The 22,451-nt window shown below is 68.2% G+C and overlaps 3 protein-coding genes across 3 annotated transcripts; all 3 read right to left on the bottom strand.

Moving 5' to 3' along the window:
- Window positions 1-825: 825 nt before the first annotated feature.
- Window positions 826-3,512, bottom strand: ETFB (electron transfer flavoprotein subunit beta; the record flags this gene model as incomplete). Its single annotated transcript, XM_084502429.1, is given in 8 exon segments — window positions 826-1,058; window positions 1,061-1,160; window positions 1,599-1,757; window positions 1,844-1,906; window positions 2,448-2,600; window positions 2,677-2,835; window positions 3,457-3,491; window positions 3,494-3,512. Coding segments are annotated over 8 exon segments (756 nt in total). The 3' UTR covers window positions 826-990.
- Window positions 3,513-6,758: 3,246 nt separating this feature from the next.
- Window positions 6,759-11,944, bottom strand: USF2 (upstream transcription factor 2, c-fos interacting). Its single transcript, XM_084502425.1, is given in 11 exon segments — window positions 6,759-7,292; window positions 7,863-7,991; window positions 8,435-8,529; window positions 8,888-8,946; window positions 9,062-9,149; window positions 9,695-9,824; window positions 10,058-10,165; window positions 10,698-10,804; window positions 10,807-10,815; window positions 11,047-11,093; window positions 11,622-11,944. Coding segments are annotated over 11 exon segments (915 nt in total). The 5' UTR covers window positions 11,675-11,944; the 3' UTR covers window positions 6,759-7,202.
- A 2,686-nt stretch (window positions 11,945-14,630) lies between these two features.
- On the bottom strand, window positions 14,631-22,390 carry MAG (myelin associated glycoprotein). Its single transcript, XM_084502417.1, has 11 exons — window positions 22,376-22,390; window positions 21,470-22,233; window positions 20,363-20,434; window positions 19,421-19,789; window positions 18,813-19,109; window positions 17,965-18,225; window positions 17,112-17,372; window positions 16,184-16,498; window positions 15,590-15,686; window positions 15,009-15,096; window positions 14,631-14,915 (listed from the first exon to the last, which is right to left on the bottom strand). The coding sequence occupies exons 3-11, from the start codon at window positions 20,424-20,426 to the stop codon at window positions 14,772-14,774; spliced, it is 1,896 nt and encodes a 631-aa protein (XP_084358543.1). The 5' UTR covers window positions 20,427-20,434; window positions 21,470-22,233; window positions 22,376-22,390; the 3' UTR covers window positions 14,631-14,771.
- Between the last annotated feature and the right edge of the window lie 61 nt (window positions 22,391-22,451).

Consider the following 22,451-nt stretch of genomic DNA (forward strand, 5'->3'; position numbering starts at 1 on the left):
CAAAACAAATCCCCCCCCCCCAATTAACCCCCCCCCCCCGCGACCCCCAACACTGTGAGCGAAGGCGGTGACGTCACCGTGACGTCACAGCGCGACCGGGCGTCAACTGTGCCCCTCCCCCCCCCCCCATGTGTGTCTGTGTCCCCCCCCCCCCAGTCAAAAAATCGGCATCGTCTTCCACGGCCGCGGGGCGGGGCCGAACTGGGAGCCACTGGGACAAACTGGGAGCCCCCCCAGTATCAAATTGGGCTCTACTGGGGGCCCCCCAGTACCAAACCGGGCCCTACTGGGAGCCCCCCAGTAAGGAGCTGGGCCCCACTGGGTCATACTGGGACCCTCTGGGGCCCTCCCAGTACCAAACTGGGACCCCCCCAGTGCCAAACTGGGTTCTACTGGGTCATACTGGGACCCTCTAGGACCCCCAGTGCCAAACTGGGACCCTCTGGGGCCCCCCAGTGCCAAACTGGGCTCTACTGGGAGCCCCCCAGTAAGGAACTGGGCCCCACTGGGTCATACTGGGAGCCTCCCAGTACCAAACTGGTCCCCCGACTTCCCCTGCTCCCCCCCCGGCCCCAGTTTTTGCTCTTTTTGGGTTTTTCGGCGCCGTTTTCCAATAAAACCGCCAAAAAGCAGCAAAAAAACGACTGGAAAAATTTTTTTCTGGGGGGGCCCCACAGCAGCAGCCATTTGGGGTTTTTATAGTGTTTTATTGCACCCCCCCCCCTTTTTGGGGCCGGGGGGGGGCCGGAAGGCACCGGGGAGGTTGTGGGGGAGGCGCTGGGCCCCCCCCGTCCCCCCCGTTATTTTTTGCCCCCCCCCCCCCCATTATTTTTTTCTGGGGGGGGGCCCAGGAGCAGCAATTTGGGGTTTTCACTGGGATTTTTATAGGGTTTTATTGCCCCCCCCTCCTTTTTGAGGTCGGGGGGGCACAAAGGCACCGGGGGGGGCACTGGGACCCCCCCCATTATTATTTTTTTTGGGGGGCCCCCCCTAAATGCATCCGGCCTGGCGCAGCTGCGCCACCAGCGCGGGGACGTCGGGGACCCGCGCCCCCCCTGGCGCCCGGGGGGCTCGGCCACCCCCAGCACCCGCAGCCGGGGGCTCGGCGCCCCCCCCAGCTCCTCGGCCGGCACCACCTGCAGGGGCTTCTTCTTGGCTTTCTGGGGGGAGAATTACATCATTAATTAATTGGGGGGGTAATTAATTGGGGGGGAGACCCCCAGCACCCCCCCCGATCCCATAATCCACCCATTTCCCCCCCCCAAGCCCCCCCTTATCCCCAATCCCCCATTTCTCCCCCCTTCTGCCCCCATTTCTCCCCCTCCCACTACCCCCCCTGCCCCATAACCCCCCCACACACCCCATTACGGCCCCCCCCCCGCCCCATTAAACCCCCCATTCCCCCCCCCATCCCCAATTTGCCCCCCATTTCTCCCCAATTCCTCCATTTCTCCCCCCTTCTGCCCCCATTTCTCCCCCCAAATCCCCTCTAGGCCCCCTCCCACTGCCCCCCCACGCCCCCATAACCCCCCCCCTGCCCCCATAACCCCCCCCTCACACCCCATACCCCCCCCCCCACCCCATAACCCCCCCCCCACCATGATGTTGGGCAGCGTGGCGTAGCGGGGCTCGTTGAGCCGCAGGTCAGCGGTGACCACGGCGGGCAGGCGCAGGCGCAGCGTCTCCAGGCCCCCGTCCACCTCCCGCTGCACCCGCAGCGCCCCCTCCTCCAGCTCCACCCGCGAGGCAAACGTGCCCTGGGGGGGGGCAGGAATTAGGGGAAGCCCCCCCCGGGGTTTTTGGGGGGTTTTTGGGGGGTTTTTAGGGGGTTTTAGGGCCTTACCTGGGGCCAGTCGAGCAGCGCCGCCACCATCTGCCCCGTCTGGTTGCAGTCATCGTCGATGGCCTGGGGGGGGAAAAGGGGGGAGGTCTATAGGGCTGGGGGGGACCCAAAGCCTGCCGGGATCCCTATGGGATCAGCCACCCATCCGGGATCCCCACAGACATTATGGGGGTTCTACGGGACCTCCAAACCCTTCCAGATCCCCTATGGATCCTATAGGGCCCCAAACCCTTCCAGGAACCCTATAGTCCCCCCAAAGGCCCCTAGAGCCCCCAAAAGATCCCCCAGCCCCCTATAACCCCAGAAAGCCCCCCTATAACACCCCCAAAGCCCCCACAAGTCCACCCACCCCCCCTATAACTCCTCCAAAGCCCCCCGTAGCCCCCTACAACCCCCCCAAAGCCCCCCTGTAGCCCCCACAAGACCCCCCAGCCCCCCATAACCCCCCCATAGCCCCCATACCCCCCATAGCCCCCTATAACCCCCCCGCAGCCTCCCTATAGCCCCCACAAGACTCCCCAGCCCACCTATAACCACCCCAAACCCCCCTGTATCCCCCTATAACTCCCCCAAAGCCCCCCATAGCCCCCCCCCGCGCCCCCACCTGCTTGCCCAGCAGCACCAGGTCGGCCTTGTTGCTCTTGGCCAGCGCCGCCAGCACGGTGGCCACCTCCCGCGGCCCCACCTGCGCCCCCGCGGCCACCTGGGCCAGCACCGCCCGGTCGGCCCCCATGGCCAGCGCCGTGCGCAGCGTCTCCTGCGGGGACGGGGGAGGGCTCAGCGCCGTGGGGGGACATTGGGGACTGGGGGGGGACATTTGGGGTCGTCCTCACCTGGTTGGCAGGCGGCCCCACGCTGACAGCGATGACCTCGGCGGCCGCCCCGCGCTCCTTGAGCCTCACGGCCTCCTCCAGGGCGATCTCGCAGAAGGGGTTGAGCGAGTGCTTCACCCCCTCCGTCTGCACCCCCTGCCCGCCCGGCAGCACCCGCACCTGCGGGCGGGGGGAGCGGCGGCCGTGGCGACGGGGCCTGGGGTCTACGGGCCTGGGCCCGAAGCCTCCGGCCTAGGCCTGAGGCCTTGACCTGGAGCCTGAGGCCTTGACCTGAGGCCTGAGACCTAAATCCAAGGCCTGAGACCTTGACCCAAGACCCAAGGCCTTGACCTGAGGCCTAGACATGAAGTTTGGGGCCTAAATCGGAAGCCTGAGGCCTAAACCCAAGGCCTGAGGCCTTGAACCAAGGCCTAGAGACAACCACGAGGCCTTGACTTGAAGCCTGAGGCCCACACTCAAAGCCCAAGCCCTAGGCACGAAGCCTGAGGCCTAAGAATGAAGCCTGAGGCCTTGACCCGAGGCCTAGAAATGGGGCCTGAGGCCATGACCTGAGGCCTGAGGCCTAAACTCGAGGCCTGAGGCCTTGAACCAAGGCCTAGAGACGGAGCCTGAGGCCTGGACACGGAGCCCGAGGCCTTGCCCTGAGGCCTAAACCCGAAGCCTGAGGCTCTCGGCCCGGCCCCGAGCCCCGCGGCCCCCCCGCGGTCCGTCCCCTCCCGGGGCCCCCCCCCGGCCGCCGCCCCCGCCGCGTTTCGGTTCCGGCCCGGCCCCGCCCCGCACCTTGACGGCGAAGTCGATGACCCGCTTCACCCCACCAGCACCCGCAGCGGCGCCATCGCGGCTCAGGCCCCGCCCCCGGCCTCGCCGCGGACCAATCAGAGGCCGGACGGGGGGCGGGGGCGCCCCGGCACGTGACGAGGGGCGGAAGGGGGGCGGTGGAGGGGTCGCGGCCCCGGGCCCCAGCGGGTCCGTCCCTCACATTGGTCCCCCCCGAAACGCGCTCCCCGCACCTTGGTTCCGCCCACATTTGGTTCCGCCCCCAATATTTTGCCCCCCCCCCCCGCAACCTCCGCCCCAAATTTTGGTGCACCTCCCCCCCCGGGATTTCCCCCCCATTATTGCCCACCCCCCATTTTGGAGCTCCCCCCCGAAAAAAAAATTTTGGAGTCCTCCCCCACCCCCTCCTCCACCCCTGGAGTCCTGCCCCCCCCCCCCACCTCTGCTACCCCCTCCCCCAAATTTTGGTGCCCCCCCCTTCGGGAGGTTCCCCCCCCCATTCCCATTATTGCCCACCCCCCATTTTGGAGCCCCCCCCCCCCAATTTTGGAATCCCCCCCCCAACCCCTCCACCCCTTGCCTCCTCCCCCCCCCACGCTGCCCCCCTTCCATTTTAGTACCCTCCACCCCCAAGACCCCCCCCACAAATTTCCCCCCCCCCCCAAATAACAGAACACCCCCCCAGAGCTGTAGAAAACCCCTTTTATTCTCGGTACCAAACAGCCTATGTACAGCACGGGGCAATAAATACGGTGCCCGGGGGAGGGGGGGGGCTGGGGGGGTGCTGGGGGGGTCCCTTGGGTGCTGCCCCCGGCGGGGGGGGTCCCGGGGGGGGGCTCAGGTTCGGCAGCAGAGGCCGCAGCCCCGGTTGCGGCAGCAGTTGCAGCAGTAGGAGCAGAGCGGGAAGTGGGAGCTGTGCCGGGGGGGGCGGCGGCGGGGGGGGGGCTGGGTGTGGGGGTGCCCCCCCCCGATGATTTCTGAGCCCCCTCCCCACGCTTCTGCGGGGTCCCCCCCCCGCTGATGCTCCAGCGCCGTCGGCTCCAGGGGGGGCAGCAGGGCCTGGAGGGGGGGGAAAGGGGGGGGGCACAGAGTCAGGAGCTGCCCCGTGCCCCCCCCCCACGTTGGATCCCCAAATTTCCGAGCCCCCCCATCCCCATTTCGCCCCCCCCCCCATTTATCCCCCCCTCCCCTTTACAATGGGGTTCCCCCCCACAAGTTGGACCCCCCCCCAAAAAAAAATGTTGGGTGCCCCAATTCCTCGCTCCCCCCACCCAATATCTGTGCCCCCCCAAAAAATTCGTGCCCCCCCATACCTAATTCCACCCCCCAAAATCTTGGAGAGCCCCCCCAAACCCTTGCTCCCCCCCCAATATCTGGGACCCCCAATTCCTGTCCCCCCCCAATTTTTGTCTCCCCCCTCAAATCTTGTCTCCCCCCAATTCTTGTGCCCCCTCCCCAACCCTAGGAGCCCCCCCCACCCCTGGGTGCCCCCACCCCAAATTTTTAGAGCCCCCCCCCCACCCCTTCCCCCCCCCTCCTTCACACCTGGGCCCCCCAGTTCTTGGGTTGCCCCCCCATACCCAGATCCCCCCCCAATTCTTGGGGTCCCCCCCAATCCCTTGCCCCCCCCCCGTGTGCCCCCCCCTCACCGCGCAGCCCAGGCCCAGCAGCAGCAGCACCACCAGCGCCGTCCCCGCCGCCCTCATCGTGCTCTGGGGGGGACCCCCGGCTCCAGCCCCAATTTATGCCCCCCCCCGGCCCCCCCCCCCCTTCCCGGAAGGGGGCAGCCCCCCCCCGGGAACCTTTCCGGGAGGTGTTGCTGGGGGGGGGGGAAGGACCGATTTTGGGTGGAAAGCTGCCAAATTTGGGGCTTTTTCCCCTTTTTTTTTGGGGGGGGGGGTTGGATACGGCTCCCCCGCCGCCCACCCAAAAAGGGGAAGGTGGGGAGGTCCGGGGGGGGGGGGTCTGGAGGTTGGGGACCCCCCCCCGGGGGCTGGCAGGGGGCCGCCGGGCGCTGTTTGCTGTCCCCTGACCCCTCCCCGAGGTCACCCCCGGGGCAGACCGGCAGGCGCCGCCGCAGGGACACGGGGGGGGCACTGGGGGGGGGGCACTGGGGGATGGGGGGGGCATTGGGGACACGGGGGGGACATTGGGGGATGCTGGGGGGGGGAAATTGGGGACATGGGGGGGACGTTGGGGGAGCAATGGGGACACGGGGGGGCGATATTGGGGACATGGGGGGGGCGTTTGGGGGGTGATGGGGCATGGGGGGCATGGGGGGGGCGTTTGGGGGACACTGGGGGGGCATTGGGGAAATGGGGGGGTGATGGGGACACGGGGGGGGCATTGGGGGGTGATGGAGACATTGGGGGGGCATTGGGGACATGTGGGGGGGGCTGAGTGACATGGGGGGGTCGTTTGGGGGACACTGGGGGGGCATTGGGGGGTGATGGGGACATGGGGGGGCATTTGGGACGTGGGGGGGGACAAGGAGGGGCCATGGGGACACGGGGGGGGCATTTGGGAGATGCTGGGGGGGGAAGTGGGGACATGGGGGGGTGATGGGGGCACGGGGGGGACATTTGGGGGGCAATGGGGACCTGGGGGGGGCGTTTGGGGGACACTAAGGGGGGCAATGGGGACAAGGGGGGCGTTTGGGAGATGCTGGGGGGGGGGAAGTAGGGACATGGGGGGGTGATGGGGGCCATGGGGGGGACATTGGGGGGGCAATGGGGACACGGGGGGGGCGTTTGGGAAATGGGGGGGGGCACGGGGGGGTCAATGGGGACCCTTTGGGGACACCAAGGACGTGGGGAGGGAACTGGGGGGGCTGACAGTTATCGTGGGGGGGGGCAGGGGGGTGATGATGACACCAGGCGCCACCGTGTCCCCCCCACCCCCCCCGGGGGTGACACCGGTGACGGCTGTGCCCCCCCCCCCCGCCCCCCCCCCCGGTGACGCCGGTGCCGTTGCGCCACGGGTGGCGACAGGCTGGCGGGGGGGGGGGGGGTCCCACCAAGGCCACCCGTGGGTGTCCCCCCCCCGCCCCCCCCCGCCCCCCCCCCGCCCCCCTCCTTCCCAAAACACACCCAGGGCAGGTTTTTTTTTTTTCCTATGTTGCTCTTTTTTTTCCTTCCTTTTTGTGCATTTTTTTGTTTTTTTTTTTTTTTCCTCCCATCCCCCCCCAGCCCCTCCCTGCGGCGATTCCCCCCCCCCCCCCTCCTCCCGCCCCCGAAAAGCACAGAAATTCCCCAAAAGAGGCTCTAAAAAACCGCAGGGGGGGCCGCCCCTCCCCCGCCCGGGAATAAAAAATAATAATTAATTACAATAACGTTAATTACAAACTTGCACGGGGTGGGGAGGGGGACAAGCCAGGGTATTTTGATGGGGGGGGCAGATTTTGGGGCTGGGGAAGTGCTTGGGGCTGGGGGGGGAAGGGGTAAGCATCCCCCCCCCCAGGTTTGCCCAAAATTGCAGGGTTTTGCCCCAGAATCAGCCTGGGGGGGGGGCACGGGGTTGGGGGGGGGGCGGTTTTGTGGCTTTTTGCTGGATTTGGGGTGCGACAGCCCCAAAGTGGGGGGGGGGGGGGCCCTGAGGAGGGGGGGGCAGCCCCACGGAGGGGGAGGGGGGGGGCAGCCCCCCGAGACCCCTCCCCGGGGCCCTGGGGGGGTTTCCCCGCAGGGTGGGGGTGTCCCCGAGGGGGGGGTGACCCCAGGGGGGTTCCCCATGGGGGGGGGGTCCCGGGGGGGTCACTGGGGCCCCCCCTCGGGCCCCCCCTCCAGCCCCCGCTGCTGCAGCTGGGCGCGCAGCACCGCGTTCTCGCTCTGCAGCTCCTCCACCTGGGGGGGCAAGGGGGCGTGGTCAGTGGGCGTGGCCTCATGTGGGGGCGTGGCCACAATGGGCGTGGTCTCGTGTGAGTGGGCGTGGCCATGGCGCAGGGGGCGGGGTCCAAAGCATCCCTCCCCCCCCATGGGGATGCTGCAGTCCATAGGGGATGGCCTGGAGGGGCGGGGCTTAGGAAGGGGGCGGGGCTTGGGCACTGGGGCGTGGTCACATTCGGTAGGGGCGTGGCTTCCCATTCATCCCTCTGGGGGTGGAGGTGTGGCCAGGGGAGGGGGCGTGGCTTCAAAGCAGGTGGGGGCGCTGCCCGCTGTGCACTAACCAATGGGGAGGGAACCTGGGGGTGGGCCTGAGAGATAGGCGTGGCTATGAGCAAAGTGGGCGTGGTCAGCAGGGGTGTGGGCGTGTCCTGGAGCACCGTGGGCGTGGCCAGGGCCAGGAGACCCCAGCCCAGGGGCAGGACAGGGTGGGGTGGGGACACGGGGGGCGGGGCTTAGAGGCAAGGGGCGGGGCTAAAGGCTAAGGGGGCGTGTCCGGGGGCGTGGCTAAGGTATGGGGGCGGGGCCTGCCTGCTGGCGGAGGAGGTCGTTGTCCATCTGCAGCCGCTCGGCCTCCTTGAAGGCCTCCTGCAGGCGCTGGTTGCTCTGGCGCAGCTCCCGCACGTAGTCACACGCCTTGGACAGGATCCCCCCCTTGCTCTGGGGGGGGCAGGGGGGGTGAGAGACCCCCCAAAATACCCCCAGGGGATCCGAAAATACCGGGGGAGCACAAACACCCACCCAGGGACCCCAAAAGCCATTAGGAGATCCCCAAATCCCTGGGGAGAGCCCAAAAACCCACCCAGGGACCCCAAACATCCCCCCAGGGAGCCCTCAAACCCACCAGAGACCCCACAGAGTCCCCCAGGGACCCCAAAAGCCTTGGGGAAACCCCAAAACTCCTGGAGACATCCCAAAAACCCTGGCGAAACCCCAAAAAACCTTGGGGAGACCCCAAACACACACCCAGGGACCCCAACCAGCCCCCTAGGGACCCCTAAAAGCCCCCCAGGGAACCCCAAACACCCCCGGGACCCCCAAAAGCCCCTCCAGGGAACCCCAACCCCCCCCTGCCCCCCTCCCCAGGCCCCCCCGTCCCTCACCGCCCCCGTTTTGCTGTTGTCGGCGTTGCAGTCGGGGATGATTTTGGAGAGCTGCACGATCCAGTTGTTGATCTTGTCCCGCCGCCGCCGCTCCACTGGGGGGGGGACATGGGGTCGGGGGGGGGGCACAAACCGAGCCCCCAGATCCCCAAAATCCCCCCCGGTGCATTGCGACCCCAAAACACATCCCAGATGAACTACAACTCCCATGATGCATTGTGCCGCCCCCCCCAGCGTGCCCTGTGCCCCCCCCGGATAAATTACACCTCCCCTGAATAAACTACCTCCCCCCAAAATAAATGACCCCCCCAAAATGATCTCCCCCCAATAAACCACCCCCCATCCCCATAAACTACACCCCCAGCATGCCTTGCAGCACGGGGGGGGGGTCTTGAGGTGGGGGGGGGTGTCCCACATTTTGGGGGGGGGTCCCAAGGTGGGGGGGGGGCTCACCCTCGTTGTGCTGCGCCCGGCGCCGCTCGTCCCGCGGCACCCTCGTGCCGTCCATCTTCCTGCAGAGAAATTGGGGGGGGGGGCACGTCGCGATAGGACACGATATATCGTGACATATCGCGATAGAGACCCCCCCCACACAATAAAATACAAGGTGGGGGGGGTCGCACTCACGGGGAGTAGGGGTGGCCGCGGGGGGCGATGCTGCGCTGAGCCCCCGGCTGCAGCACGTCCTGGGGGGTCATCATCACGTAGAACTGCCCTGGGGGGGGGACACACACGGTTTGGGGACCCCCCCCTCCAAAGGGTGACCCCCCCCAAAAAGGGGTGACCCCCCCTGGAACCCCCCTCCCCATCCCAGCCCCTTTTTTTGGGGTCCTCCCCCCCATCCCGGTGTCCCCCCCCCATTACTTTTTGGGGTCAATCCCCCCCTTTTTTGTCCCCCCCCATTTCCTTCACCCCCCCCAACCCCCTGGCCCCCCCCCCCACCCTTTACCCCCCCCTTTTTCTTTTTAACCTCCCCCCTTTTATGGCCACCCCCCCTTTACCTCCCCCCATTATAGGCCCCCCCCCCCTTTTAGGCTCCCCCCCCATTCCAGGGCACCCCCCCCATTTTGGGGACCCCCCCCAATCACCCAACCCCCCCCAACCCCCTGAGCCCCCCCATTTAACCCCCCCCCTTTTAACCTCCCCCTTTTACCTCCCCCTCCCCATTTTAGCATCCCCCCCGTGCATTTTAGGCCCTCCCCCGATATTGAGCCCCCCCCATACTGTGGACCCCCCCCAAATTTTGGGGCCCCCCCTGACCTCCAGCCTGTGCCAGCGCGGGGTCGGCCTGCACGGACACGGCGCCGTCCCCCCCCCAGGCGAAACGTCCCTCGGCGCCCCCCTCGCCCCCGGGGCTGCCCCCGTTGCTGAAGGGGTTCTGGATCACGGCCTGGGGACCTGCAGTGAGGGGGGGGCCACGAGACCCCCCCCCCCCAAAAAAAAAGCCCCCCCCAGACACGGGGACCCTCCCCCAAATCCTTTGGGTGCCCCCACAAGGGGGTTCCCCCAGGTACCACCGCCTCCCCCCACCCCTTCCTGACCCCCCTGGGTGCCCCCCAGGGTGCTGCCCCCCCCCAAAATGTGCCCCCCCCTCCCCAAAATGTTGCCCCCCCCCTCCCAAACCTGGGCCACGGCCTGGGGGGCGCCGGCGAAGGTGGAGACGACGCTGACGGCGGCGCCCTCGGGGCCATCGATGGGCGCCTCGGTCACCTGCACCACGCGGTACGTCACCTGGGGGGGGGGGGCGTTATTTTTTTTGGGAGGGGCGTTATTTTTTTTGGGGGGGGTCACGGGACAGCTCCCCTATAAATATAACCCCCCCCCAGTGCTCCCTGAAGCTTCCAGGCGTGGCGCTCGGCGCCCCCAGCGCCCTAAATCCTGCCCCCCCCCCCCAAAAAAATCCCCATTGGCACCTCTGTGACCCCCCCACCCCAAAACCCCCCCAACGCCCCCAGGTGCCCCCCCAGCACCCCCCAAACTCCCTTAGACCCCCCCAAGCACCCTTAGGATCCCCCCAATCCCCCTTGAGGCCCCCCCTGCCCCCCCCCAATTTATGACCCCCACCCAAGACCCCCCTCAACACCCCTGAGACCCCCCCACCCCATAAACCCCCCCATAACCCCCCCTTAAGCCCCCCCCAACCCCCCTTACCTGACCCCATCCCCCCTCCCCATGACCCCCTGTACCCCCCCTGTGCCCCCCCCCGACCCCATAACCCCCCCCATACCCCCCCCCGTGTCCCCCCCGTGCCCCCCCCGCCCACCTGCCCTCCGTTGCTCTCGGTGCGGAACTGGTACTGGAGCCCGGCGTCGGCGAAGGCCCCCCCGGGCACCGGGACGCTGGCGATGGCCACGGCCCCCTCCTCGCCCGCGCCCCCTCCCCTGCAGGGAGCCACATCCTGGGGGACCCCCCCCAAAAAAAAAAATCCCGAGACCCCCCCCCAACTCCTAGAAACACCTCCAAATTCCTCAGCCCCAACCCAAAGTTTGGGGGAACCCCAAATTCCTGCCCCCCCCCATTATCTGGGACCCCAGTTTGCCCCCCCCTCATAATTAACCGCCCCCTCCCCAATAATTAACCCCCCTCTAATTAGCCCCCCCCAATTAACTCACCCTCCTGCAGGTCGACGCCTTCCTCGGCCTCTTGGCTCTTCTCGTGGCTGCAGCACGAGGTGGGGATGAACCCCCCCAAAATCCCCCCAAAAAGCCCCCCCCAAATCCTTCCCCCAAAAGGAACCCCCCAAATAACCCCCTCCAAAAGGGACCCCCCAAGACACTCCCCCAAAAAGACCCCCCCCAAAAAACGACCCCCCAGAAAAGCCCCCTCCAAATTCCACCCCAAAAAGACCCCCCAAAAAAGACCCCCCAAATCCTCCCCTCCAAAAGACCCCCCCAAAATACTCCCCAAAAGGGGACTCCCCCCAAAAGTACCCCCCCAAATTCCACCCCAAAAAGACCCCCAAAAAAAAGACCCCCCAGAAAAGCCCCCCAAAAACGACCCCCCCAAATCCTCCCCCCAAAAAGAACCCCCCCAAAAGGGGCCCCCAAAATACCTCCCCCAAAAAGGCCCCCCAAAAGTCCCCCCCCAAATAAACCCCCCCCCCAAAGCACCCCTTTGGGCCCCCCCAAACTCCCCCCTCTGCCCCCCATATTTGCCCCCCCCCCCCCAATATTTGCCCCCCCCTCACCTGGGGGCAGCGGAGGCGGCGGCTGTGTCCAACCCGGGGTCGAGCATGTCCATGGGGGGGGGAACCCCAAAACCAGGGGGGGCGACCCCAAAAACGTGGGTGGGGGGGGGTTGGAAACGACCCCAAAAATGGGAGAAAAGCCCCCAAAAAAGAAAGGGAACCCCCCAAAAAGAAGGGGAACCCAAAAAAGGAGGGAGGGTCCCAAAAAGGGGAAGAACCCCAAAAATGGGGGGACCCCAAAAAAAGGGAGGAAACCCCAAATGCGAGGGGGGACCCTAAAAAGGGGGGGGTTCTAAAAGGGAGGGGGTGACCCTAAAAGGGGGGGGGCTCTAAAAGGGGGATCCTAAAGGGGGGGGGACCCGAAAGTGGGGGGGAGACCCTAAAAAGGGGAGGGGTCCTAAAGGGGGGGGGTCCTAAAAGGGGGGGGTCTTAAAGTGGGGGGGGAATCCCCTAAAAGGGGGGAGACCCTAAAAGGGGGGGTCCCTAAAAAAGGGGGGGTCCCCAAAAATGGGAGGGTACCCCCCAAAATGGGAGGGGTCCCCAAAAAGGGGGGGTCCCCAAAAATTGGGTGGGGGTGTCCCTAAAAGGGGGGTGTCCCTAAAAAGGGGGGGGATCCCCCAAAAATTAACGGGGGGGTTTTTGGGGGGGGGGGGGGGCTCCGCTTCCGTCCTCTTCCCTCTCCGCGCGCTCTCTGCGGGGGGGGGGCCCGGCGGCGCAGGGGGGGGGCGCTAAACGAGGGGGGGGGCCCCCGGGGGAGCTCCCCCCCCCCCTTTTTTTTTTTTCCCCCCCCCCCCCCCCTCCCCCTTTCTCCCTTTTTCCCCCCCCCCCCGGTTCCGCGATCACGGGGCCAAACAGCGGCGTCATGTGAGAGGGGCCACGCGGGGCCCCCCCCCCCCACCCAAAACACCCCCGGTGCGGCCCCCACGAGCCCCCCCGGCCCCGGTTTCCTCGCCCCCCCCCCCTTTTTTTTCCGTGCCCCCCCCCCCCTCGTTTTTTTTCCCCCCCGGCCTCGGTTCCCGGTGGCGGCGGCGGCGGCGGCTGCGGCAGCGGAGGGGGAGGGGAAAGGGGGGGGGAGGGGAAGGGGGGGAGGGGGAGGGGCCCCGGCGGGCGGGGACACGGGGAGGGGGGGATGGGGGAGCGGGGAGAGGGGGGGGGAACCGGGAGGGGACCGGGGGGCACCGGGGGGGGAAAGGGGGGGCTCGGGGGGGTCCGGACCCGGCTCTGTGGGGCCAGGCCCAGCCCCCGGTGCCCCCCCCCCCGCCACGTCCCGGTGCTGGGGCCGGTAACGGGAACCGGGGGGGGCACCGGGGGGGATTTGGATCACCGGGGGGGGGGCCTGAAGCCCCCCCGGGGGTCTCGGGGCGCTCCCGGGGGTCCCAAAGCGGCCCCGGGGGGGCTCAGCCCCGCCCCGGGGGTCCCAAACGCAGCCGGGTGGGGCCCGGTACCCCCTCCCCTCCCCGGTTCGCAGCACCGGGAGGCGCCCCCGGGGGTCCCGGCCCCCCCCCCCAGGGCCCCCCCCCCGTTAAAACCGTTAAAAACGGGGGGGGGGGGGGGTAAGGGGGGGCGCCGTGCCCGGTGGCGCCGCCAGGGGGCGCGCGCGGCCGCCGCCACCGGGGGCAGGGAGGGGCGGGGACTTCCGGTAAGGGGGGTGGGGGGCGGGGACTTCCGGCAAGGGGGGCGGGGCCGCGCCCGCGCGGCGCTTCCGGGTGGGGGGGGGAGGTTTCCATGGCGACCGCGGGAGGCCTGGAGGGGGCGCGGGGGGCCTGTGGGGTCTATGGGGGCCCTGTAGGAGCCGGAGGGGCTCTGTAGGGCCTGGGGGAGCCGTGTGGGGTCTCAGGGGGCTCCTATGGGAACCATGGGGGCTGTATAGGGCCTCGGGGGGCACCTATAGGAACTGTAGGGACTGTATAGGGTCTCTAGGGGCTCCTATAGAGACCATAGGGGCTGTATAGGGCTTCGGGGGGCTCTTACAGGAACTGTGGGGGCTCTATAGGGCCTCAGGGAGCTGCTATAGGGCCTCTGGGGCTCCTGTAGGGCCTACAGAGGCTCCTTTACGGCCTGTGGAGGCTCCTATAGGAACCGTAGGGGCTGTATAGGGCCTCCAGGAGCTCCTGTAGGGCCTATGGGGGCTCCTATTGTACCAATTGGAGCTCTGTAGGGGCTCAGGGGGCTCCTATACGGTCTGGAGAAGTCTTGTGGGGTCTGGGGGGACTCCTGTAGAGCCTATGGAGGCCCGTACTGTAACTGTAGGAGCTCTATAGGGTCTCAGGAAGCTCTCACACAACCTGGAGAAGTTCAGTGGGGTTTCAGGGGACTCCTATAGAGCTTATAGGCGCTCCTATAGTGCCCACAGGGGCCCTATTGCGTCTGAGGGGGTTCCTGTAGTGCCTGGGAGAGCCCAGTGGGGTCTCTGAGGGCTCCTATAGAGCCTACAAGGGCTCCTATAGTAACTGCAGGAGCCCTATACAATTGTAGGGTTCTCCTATAGGATCTATGGGGGCTTTTATTGTAACGAGGAGCTCTGTAGGGCCTCAGGGGGCTCCTATAGAGCCTAGGGGGGCTCCTATAGCCCCATAGGAATTTTACGGGGTCTCTGGTGGCTCCTATAGCACAAATGGGAGCCCTATAGGGTCTTGGGGGGCTTCTATAGCACCTGGGGGTGCTGCCCTGGAGCCCACCCCCTAGGATCCCCTATAATTACCCCATAGACGGCCCCGCAGCCCACCCCATAGCATCCCCTATAGAATCCACAGCGGACGTGGGGGCTCGGCCACCTCCTCTTTATTGGGGTCTGGGGGTCAGGGGGCGCGGGGGCGGGGCTCTCGTTAGCGGCGTTAATGAGGGGGCAATAAATAACGACGGGGGGCGGAGCCTGCACGGAGGGGTGGAGCCTCCTGGCCACGCCCAGCAGCTGGTGGGTGGAGCCGGCGGGCAGCAGGCCAATCGGAGCCCGGTGGGCGTGTCCAGCCGGCGGTGGGCGTGGCCAGAGGTGAGTGGGCGGAGCCTGAGGCCCCAGCAGCAGCGGCGGCTCTGGCCAGCGGGGGGCGTGTCCGAAAGAGGGTGGGCGCGGCCTCGGGGCGGTGGGCGTGGCCGGCAGGTTGTGGGCGTGGCCTCGGGGCGGGGGGCGTGGCCGGCGGGCGGGGGGCGGGATCACTTGACGCGGATCTCGGCGTACTCGGGGGGCTCCTCGGGGGAGCCCCGGCCCGGTTTGGGGGGGGGCGGCTCCGGGGGGGCTCCCGGCCCCTCCCGCGCCCCCAGCGCCCACCGGCCCACGGCCCCCCGCAGCCACCGGGCCTGGGGACACGGGGACGGCACCGTCACCCCCCGGTGTCCCCCCCGTGTCCCCCAACCCACCCCCCAAATTCCCCTCCTCCCCCACCCCAGTACCTGCTGGGGGCGCAGGTCGAGGTCGGGGTCGCCCCCGGGCACGGGCGGGGGCTGCACCGGGGTCACCTCGGGGCTTCCCGCCCCCTTCCTGCGGGGTCAAAGGTCAGGGGTCATGCCCTGACCCCCGTGTCACCCCACGTCCCCTGGCCTCCCTCCCCTGAAACCACCCGGAGGGGGCGTGGCCTATCGGAGGGGCGTGTCTTAGGAGGGTGGGGCCTGCCAGGGTGGTGGCCAAAGCCATGGGCGTGTCCCTATAAGGGAGTGGCCCCAAATGGGCGTGACCCTGAATGGGCGTGGCCCTAAATGGGTGTGTTCCTAAATGGGGGTGACCCTAATGGGCGTGTCCCCATAATGGGCATTTTCCCAATGGGTGTGTCCCTAAATGGGTGTGTCCCTAAATGGGCGTGTCCCCAATGGGTACCCCCCATGGGCATGTCCCCAAACGGGCGTGTCCCCCCTCCCGTGGGCGTGTCCCCAAATGGGCATGTCCCCCTCCCATGGGCGTGTCCCCCAATGGGCGTGTCCCCCCTCCCGTGGGCGTGCCCCCCGGGTGGGCGGGGCCTGCCCGGGGCGGGGCTCACTTGCGGCGGCTCTGGCTGAGGTAGCAGACGAGGGCGATGACGATGGCGAAGGCCACCACGGCTCCCACCGGCCCCACCTTGGCCCACACCAGCCCACCTGGGGGCACAGCAGGGTGAGGACCCCCCCGGGGGGGCAATCACCCCCCCCAGGGGGCAAGAAACCCCCCCAGGGGGCAAGAAACCCCCTCAGGGGGCAATAAACCACCCCCAGGGGGCAAGAAACCACCCCCGAGGGGGCAATTAGTTCCCATCCCATGGGGGTTATAGGATTTGGGACCCCGAAAATTCCCATAGGGCTCCATAGGGGTTAGGGGTAGAAGGCTGGGGGGGCAAATTAACCCCCCCAGGGGGCAAATCCCACCCTGGGGGCAATTCCTCCCCCCTTCCCATGGGGGTGACGGGGTGTAGGGGGGGTCCTATGGTCCCATTTAGGTGTCAGGGGACTTTGGGGGGGTCCCAGTGACATTGGGGGGCTCCCACTCTCATTGGGGGGGGGCCCTGTGACATTGGGGGGGGTCCCACTGTCATTGGGGGGGGTCCCTGTGACACTGGGGGGGGTCCCTGTGACATTGGGGGGGTCCCGGCGGTGCTGACCGGGATGATGGAAGCGCAGCTGGCGGGCGGTGGTCCCGTGGGCGTTGCGGGCGGTGCAGAGCACGGCCAGGCGGGGTTCCAGAGCCCCCCGTAAGGTCAGGATGCCGGTGACGACCCCCCCGGGCCCCCCCCCGGTCCCCGGGCCCCCCCGGGGGGCGGCGGCGAAGTCTCGGTGCCCCTCGGCCACGGTGAGGTTGCGGGAGGGGAGCTCGAACAGCACGGCCGCCTCGGGCACCGCCGCCGCCGAGCAGACGCAGCGCACGCCATCGCCACCCCCCGCCGTGCAGCGCGACTCCGGCAGCACCACGGGGGGGTCTGGGTTAGGGGGGGGGGAAAAATAGGGGAAATGGGGTGGCCCCAAAACAGGCACAGCACCCCCGAAGCTCTGCGGGGGGGGCCGGACACCAGGATCCCAGCCGGGACCTCCGGTGTCTGCCCAGAGACCCCAATACCCAACCCGGGACCCCCAATAACCAACTCAGGACCCCCAATAACCCACCCAGAGATCCCAATCCCCCCCCACAGACCCTAATACCCAACCCAGAGACCCCCATCTCCAGCCCAGAGACCCCAAATCTCCCTCCGAACCCTCTGAATCCCCCAACCCCTGACCCCAATACCCCCCCAAACCTCCCTAACCCCCCCAACCACCCCAAATCCCCCCACCCCTGACCCCAAACCCCTCCAATCCTCCCCCAACTCCCCCCAAACCCCCCCAATCCTCCCCCAATTCCCCCCAACCCCCCCCAAACCTCCCCCAACCCCCCCAATCCTCCCCCAACCCCCCCAATCCTCCCCCAATTCCCCCCAACCCCCCCAATCCTCCCCCATCTCCCCCCAAACCCCCCCAAGCCCCCCAACCCCCCCCCAAACCCAGCCAACTCCCCCCCCAAACCCCCCCAACCCCCCCAACCCCCCCCAAACCCACACTCGACGGTGATGTTGAAGGCGGTGGCGCGCTGCCCGTGCTGGTTCTCGGCCAGGCACAGGTACTCGCCCGCGTCCTCGGGCCGCGCGGCCGCCAGCTCCAGCGTCACCCACGCCTCGTACACGGCCACCGCCAGCGCCCGCCGGCCCCGCAGCACCGTCAGGATGGGCGCCGGGTCGCTGTCGGCCCCGCACGTCACCGTCACCGGCTCCCCGGCCACCACCCACAGCGTCCCGTTCACCACCGGCGCCCGCGGGGCGTCTGCGGGGACGGGACGGGGACGGGGACACGGGATGTGTGGTGCCCCGGCGTGTCGCCACGTCCCCGTAAGGAACCCGGCTGCCCCCTCCCCACATCCCCAGTGTCCCCCCATGACCCCAGTGTCCCCCCATGTCCCCAATGTCCCCATAAGGAACCCAGCTGTCCCCTCCCCACATCCCCAGTGTCCCCCCATGACCCCAGTGTCCCCCCATGTCCCCAATGTCCCCATAAGGAACCCAGCTGTCCCCTCCCCACATCCCCAGTGTCCCCCCATGTCACAATGCCACCCCATGGCTCCCAGTGTCCCATAACAAACCCAGCTGCCCCCTCCCTCTGTCCACAGTGTCCCCCCCATGTCCCCAGTGTCCCCCCCCCCATGCACCCACTGTCCCTTTATATCCTCAATGTCCCCATAAGGAACCCAGTTGCCCCCTCCCCACACCCCATACACCCCCCCAACACCCCCCATACCCCTCCCCAGCCCCCTCCCCACCCCCATACACCCCCATACCCCTCCCCACCCCCATACCCCCCACCCCCCCCCCACCCCCCCAAATCCCCCTCCCACCCCCTCCCACCCCCCCGTGCTCACAGGCGACGCGCAGCAGCAGGGTGCGGTTGTGTCGGCCGTGGCGGTTCTCGGCCACGCAGCTGTAGGCGCCGGCGTGCGCGGGGGCGACGCGGGGCAGGAGGAGGCGCAGGGCGGGGGCCGCCGGCTCCTCGCGCAGCACCGCGGCCCCCCGGAACCAGGACAGCAGCGGCAGCGGCCGCCCCTCGGCCTCGCAGCCCAGCTCCACCCGCGCCCCCTCCACCACCTCCGACGGGCCCCACAGGCCCACCACCTGCGGCTCGTCTGGGTTGGGGGGACGGGGGGTTAGGGGGGAAGGGGACCCAAGGGACACAAGGGACCCCAGGGACCCCATAATGCCCCAGGGACCCCACAGCACACAGGGACCCAAGGGACACCGGGGACACATGGGACCCCAATGACCCCATCATGCCCCAGGGACCCAGGGGACTCAGTAACGTCCCAGAGACCCCAGGGACCTGGCACCTAAGGGACCCCACAGACCCCAAGGGACTCAGTGATGCCCCAGGGACCTGGCACCCAAAGGACCACTGGGACCCAAGGGACCCAGCACCCAAGGGACCCCAGGGACCCAAAGGACCCAGCACCACCCAAGGTCCCCCAGGACCACCCCAGGACCCCAACAGCACCCAAGGGCCCCAGAACCATCACAGGTCACCCAGCACCACCCCAGGGCACCCAGCAGCACCCCAGGGTCCCAAGACCACCCAAGGGCCCCCAGGACCACCCCCCTACTGCCCCCACCCCACCCCATCACCCACCTCCACCAGCACCCCACGGCTGCCCTCCCCCCTCCACACCCCAAACCCCAGCCCCCCAGCACCCACGGGTGCCCCCCCAGCCCCACTCACACTGCACGTCCAGGGCCACGCTGGCCTCGAAGGCCAGCGAGGTGTTGGCGAAGGCCACGCTGCAGCCCAGGCGCCGGCCGCCGTCCTCGCGGCGGGGGCGGAAGCGGAGGAGGCCCAGGAGGTTTCGGGCCCCCCCCGCGTCCTCCCTCACCTCGCCCCCCACCGCCCCCTCCAGCCCCTCGGCCCCCTCCCAGCCCAGCAGCGGGGGCAGCTCGGGGCAGTTGTCGGGGACGCGGCAGCGCAGCTCCACCTCGGCGCCCGCCACCACCTCGGGGGGCACCTCCAGCACCGGGCGGGCTGGGGGGGGGAAAAAAGGGGAGAGAGACCCCCGTGGGTGGGGAGGGGGGGTCAGAGGGGGCTGGGGGCACACGGGGCTGCTGCTGGGGGGGGTCTGGAACCAGCCCCGAGCCCCCTCCCCATCATTTTCCTGGCCCAAAGCCCCCTCCCCTCCATTTCCCCAGCCCCAAGCCCCCTCCCCACCATCTCCCTGTCCCCAAACCCCCTCCCCACCCCCTGAACTCCCCCCAAACCCCCTCCCCACCCCCTGAACGCCCCCCAAACCCCCTCCCCACCCCCTGAACGCCCCCCAGCGCCCCCCCCCAACTCACCCAGCACCTCCAGCGTGGTGTGCTCGGAGAAGCTGTACTGGTTGTACCCCCCCAGGTCCCCTCGGAAGTAATACTTGCCGGCCAGCTCGGGGCTGAGGCGCCAGAGCCGCAGGGAGCAGTCGCGGAGCCCCGGGTCCCCCAAAAGCTCGGCGCGCCCCGCGAAGCTCTCGTGGACGGTGGCGGGGCGCGAGCGGGCCACCACGGGGGGGTAGCTTTTGGGGTAGGGGCTGCCGAAGTACCAGAGGCCGTGCACGGCGGCGGGGCGCAGCTCCTCGGGGTACTCGAAGCGGCACGGCAGCACCACGCACGTCCCCTCCAGCCCCGCCACCGCCGGCGGCATCCAGGCGGCCCACGAGCCCCCCCGCGTCCCTAAAAAAGGGTGGGGGGTCTCCGAGCGTCCTCTGGGGACGGTAATGGGGTCCCCGGGGGCCACTGGGGGTGCTAAAGGGGTCCCCAGGGGTGATAATGGGGTCCCAAGTGTCCCCTAGGGCTGGTATTGGGGTCCCCAGGGTCTCCTGGGGCTGCTAAAGGGGTCCCCAGGGGGTCCTGGGGGTGCTAAAGGGGTCCCCAGGGGGTGCTAATGGGGTCCCAAGGGTCCCCTGGGGCTGGTATCGGGGTCCCCAGGGGACACTTGGGCTGCTAAAGGGGTCCCCAAGTGTCCCTTGGGACGGGTAATGGGGTCCCCAGGGTCCCCTAGGACCACTAATAGGGTCCCCAATGCCCCCTGGGGCTGCTAAGGGGGGTCCCCAATGTCCCCTGGGACCATTTATAGGGTCCCCAGTGCCCCCTTCCACCCTCTAACAGTGTCCCCGGTGTCCCTGGGTCCATTTACGGGGTCCTCAGTGTCCCCTTGGCCTTCTAAGGGGGTCCCAAACGTCCCCCGGGGTCCCCAGGGTTCAGTATCGGGGTTCCCCCCCCCCAAAAAAAAGAAAGTCCCCATACCTGGGGGCAGCAGCAGCAGCAGCAGCAGGGCCACCGGCAGGGACGCGACCCCAGTGGGCGCCATGGGGGGTGCTGGGGGGGGACACAGGGTGACCCCCACGTCCCCAACGTCCCCCCCAAGTCCCACAGTGTCCCCATTGTGTCCCCCCCCCACCACTCTCTGTCCCCCCATCGTCCTCCCGCTGTCCCCCATTGTCCCTTGTTGTCCCCGGCCCCCATTGTCCCCTCCCGGCCCCATTGTCCCCATTGTCCCCAGCAGTCCCAGGCGGCGCTGGGGCGGGTGACAGCGCCAGGCACGGCCCACCCCGTGTCCCTGTGCCCCCCCAGTGTCCCCCCTTGTCCCCCCGTGTCCCCCCCGTGTCCCCTCATCCCCCCACGTCCCCTCCTCGGGGTCCCCCCACGCTGCCCCACGCGAATTCCTGACGTGCCACCGGTGTCACCCCCACGGCCCAAGGGACAAAGGGACCTCTGTGTCCCCCCAGTGTCCCCCCCGTGTCCCCTCTGTGCCCCCCCAGGTCCCCAGGGTGCCCCCCCACTGGGGCCGGGTCCCCAGGGCTCAATGGGGACCTGTGTGTCCCCAGGGGGTGGCAGGGGGTCCCTTGGGGACATGGGGGGGGGGGGGCAATCTGGGGACCTGGTGGTGTTTTTTGGGGTGTGGGGGGGTCACAGGACCCCCCCTTGGGGACATTGGGGACTTGTGGGGGGGGGGTGGCACGGCGCATCCTTGGCTCGGGGCCACCCGGGGAGCCTGGTGGTGCCACCGGCGCCACAAGGGGACATTTGTCCCCAAGCTGATGTCACCCCCAAGGGGGGGAGGGGGGGCGCTGGAGGGGGGGGGGAGGAAAAAGGGAGGGGGGGGGCAGCCACCTGGGTGCCCAGGACCAGGGCATCGGGGGGCTCGCTGCCGCCCCCAGGGGACGGGACCCCCCCAGGACCCCCCCTGCTTGTCCCCAAGCCCCCCCTTGTCCCCAATACCCCCAGATATCCACCCCCACCCCCCCGATTGTCCCCAACCCCCCCCGCTGTCCCTGACAGCACCCGAAGGGACCCCATAGGGGCACTGGGGACCCCCAAAGCCCCCCCCCAAGGCCCCCCCCGGGCTCTTACCGCTGTGCTGTGGCTGTCCCGGGGGACACCGGTGGCCGGGAGGGGACCCAGGCGGCCGGGTGGCGGCTGTGAGGCCGGGGGGGGGCCGGTGGCGGCCGATATATAGGGGTGGGAGGGGGGCCGGGGGGGGGGCAGGGCCACCCCACGCCTGGGGCCCGCCCGGGGCTGTGTCACCCTGTCACCCCGTCACCTCCCCCCCCCAGCAGCGGCCTCGGGTGCTGGGGGGGCTCCGTCAACCCTTTTGTGCCCCACTGGGGGCAACTGGGAGCACTGGGGGCAACTGGGAGCTGGCAACCGGGGTCCTCCCCGTGCATTTTTACCCCCCCAGGGCCTTTTAAACTCTCCCTGGGTCCTCTTTATCCCCGCTAGGGGCTTTTTTTTTTTTTTTTTTTTAACCCCCTAGGGCCCTTTTTACCCCCCCAGGAGCATTTTTACTTCCCCCAAGGCTCTTTTTACCCCCTCAGGGCTCTTTTTAGCCCCCCTCTGGGCAATTTTATCCACCCAGGGCCCTTTTTACCCCTCAGGGCCCTTTTAACCCCTCCAAGATTCTTTTTAACCCCTTTCTGGGCCCTTTTTAACCCCTTCTGGGCCCTTTTTACCCACATAGCGGCCTTTTAATGCCCCCAAGTGCCTTTTTACCTGCCTCAGGGCCCTTTTTACCCCCCCAGGTGCCTTTTTTACCCCCCAAAAAGCCTTCCTACTCCTACAGAGACCTTTTTGTCGCCCTAAGGGGCTGTTTAGCCTCCCCTCAGTACCCTTTTACCCTCCTAAGGGCTTTTTTACCCCCTCAGGCTCGGTTTTAACCCCCTCAGGGCCCTTTTTACCCCCCCACGAGCCTCTTAAGCCCCCCCCAGTGTGTCTTTTTACTCCCAACTGCCGTTTTACCCCTCCGAAATGCCTTTTTACCCCCCAAAAGGCCTTTTTACTCCCTCTCAAGGTCCTTTTTACCCCCCCCAAGTACTTTTTACCCCCCCCAAGTGCT

Source organism: Aythya ferina (assembly GCF_964211825.1).
Source record: "Aythya ferina genome assembly, chromosome: 39".
Classification (NCBI taxonomy): domain Eukaryota; kingdom Metazoa; phylum Chordata; class Aves; order Anseriformes; family Anatidae; genus Aythya; species Aythya ferina.

Bases quoted from the DNA above. Each gene is read 5' to 3' on its own strand.
- MAG (XM_084502417.1), bottom strand. From the start codon at position 20,426: ATGGCGCCCACTGGGGTCGCGTCCCTGCCGGTGGCCCTGCTGCTGCTG. The intron at 19,110-19,420 runs GTGAGTTGGGGG...TCCCCCCCCCAG, and splicing joins CACCACGCTGGAGGTGCTGG to CCCGCCCGGTGCTGGAGGTG. The intron at 15,687-16,183 runs GTCAGCACCGCC...CTGTGCCCCCAG, and splicing joins GCTGCGCTTCCATCATCCCG to GTGGGCTGGTGTGGGCCAAG.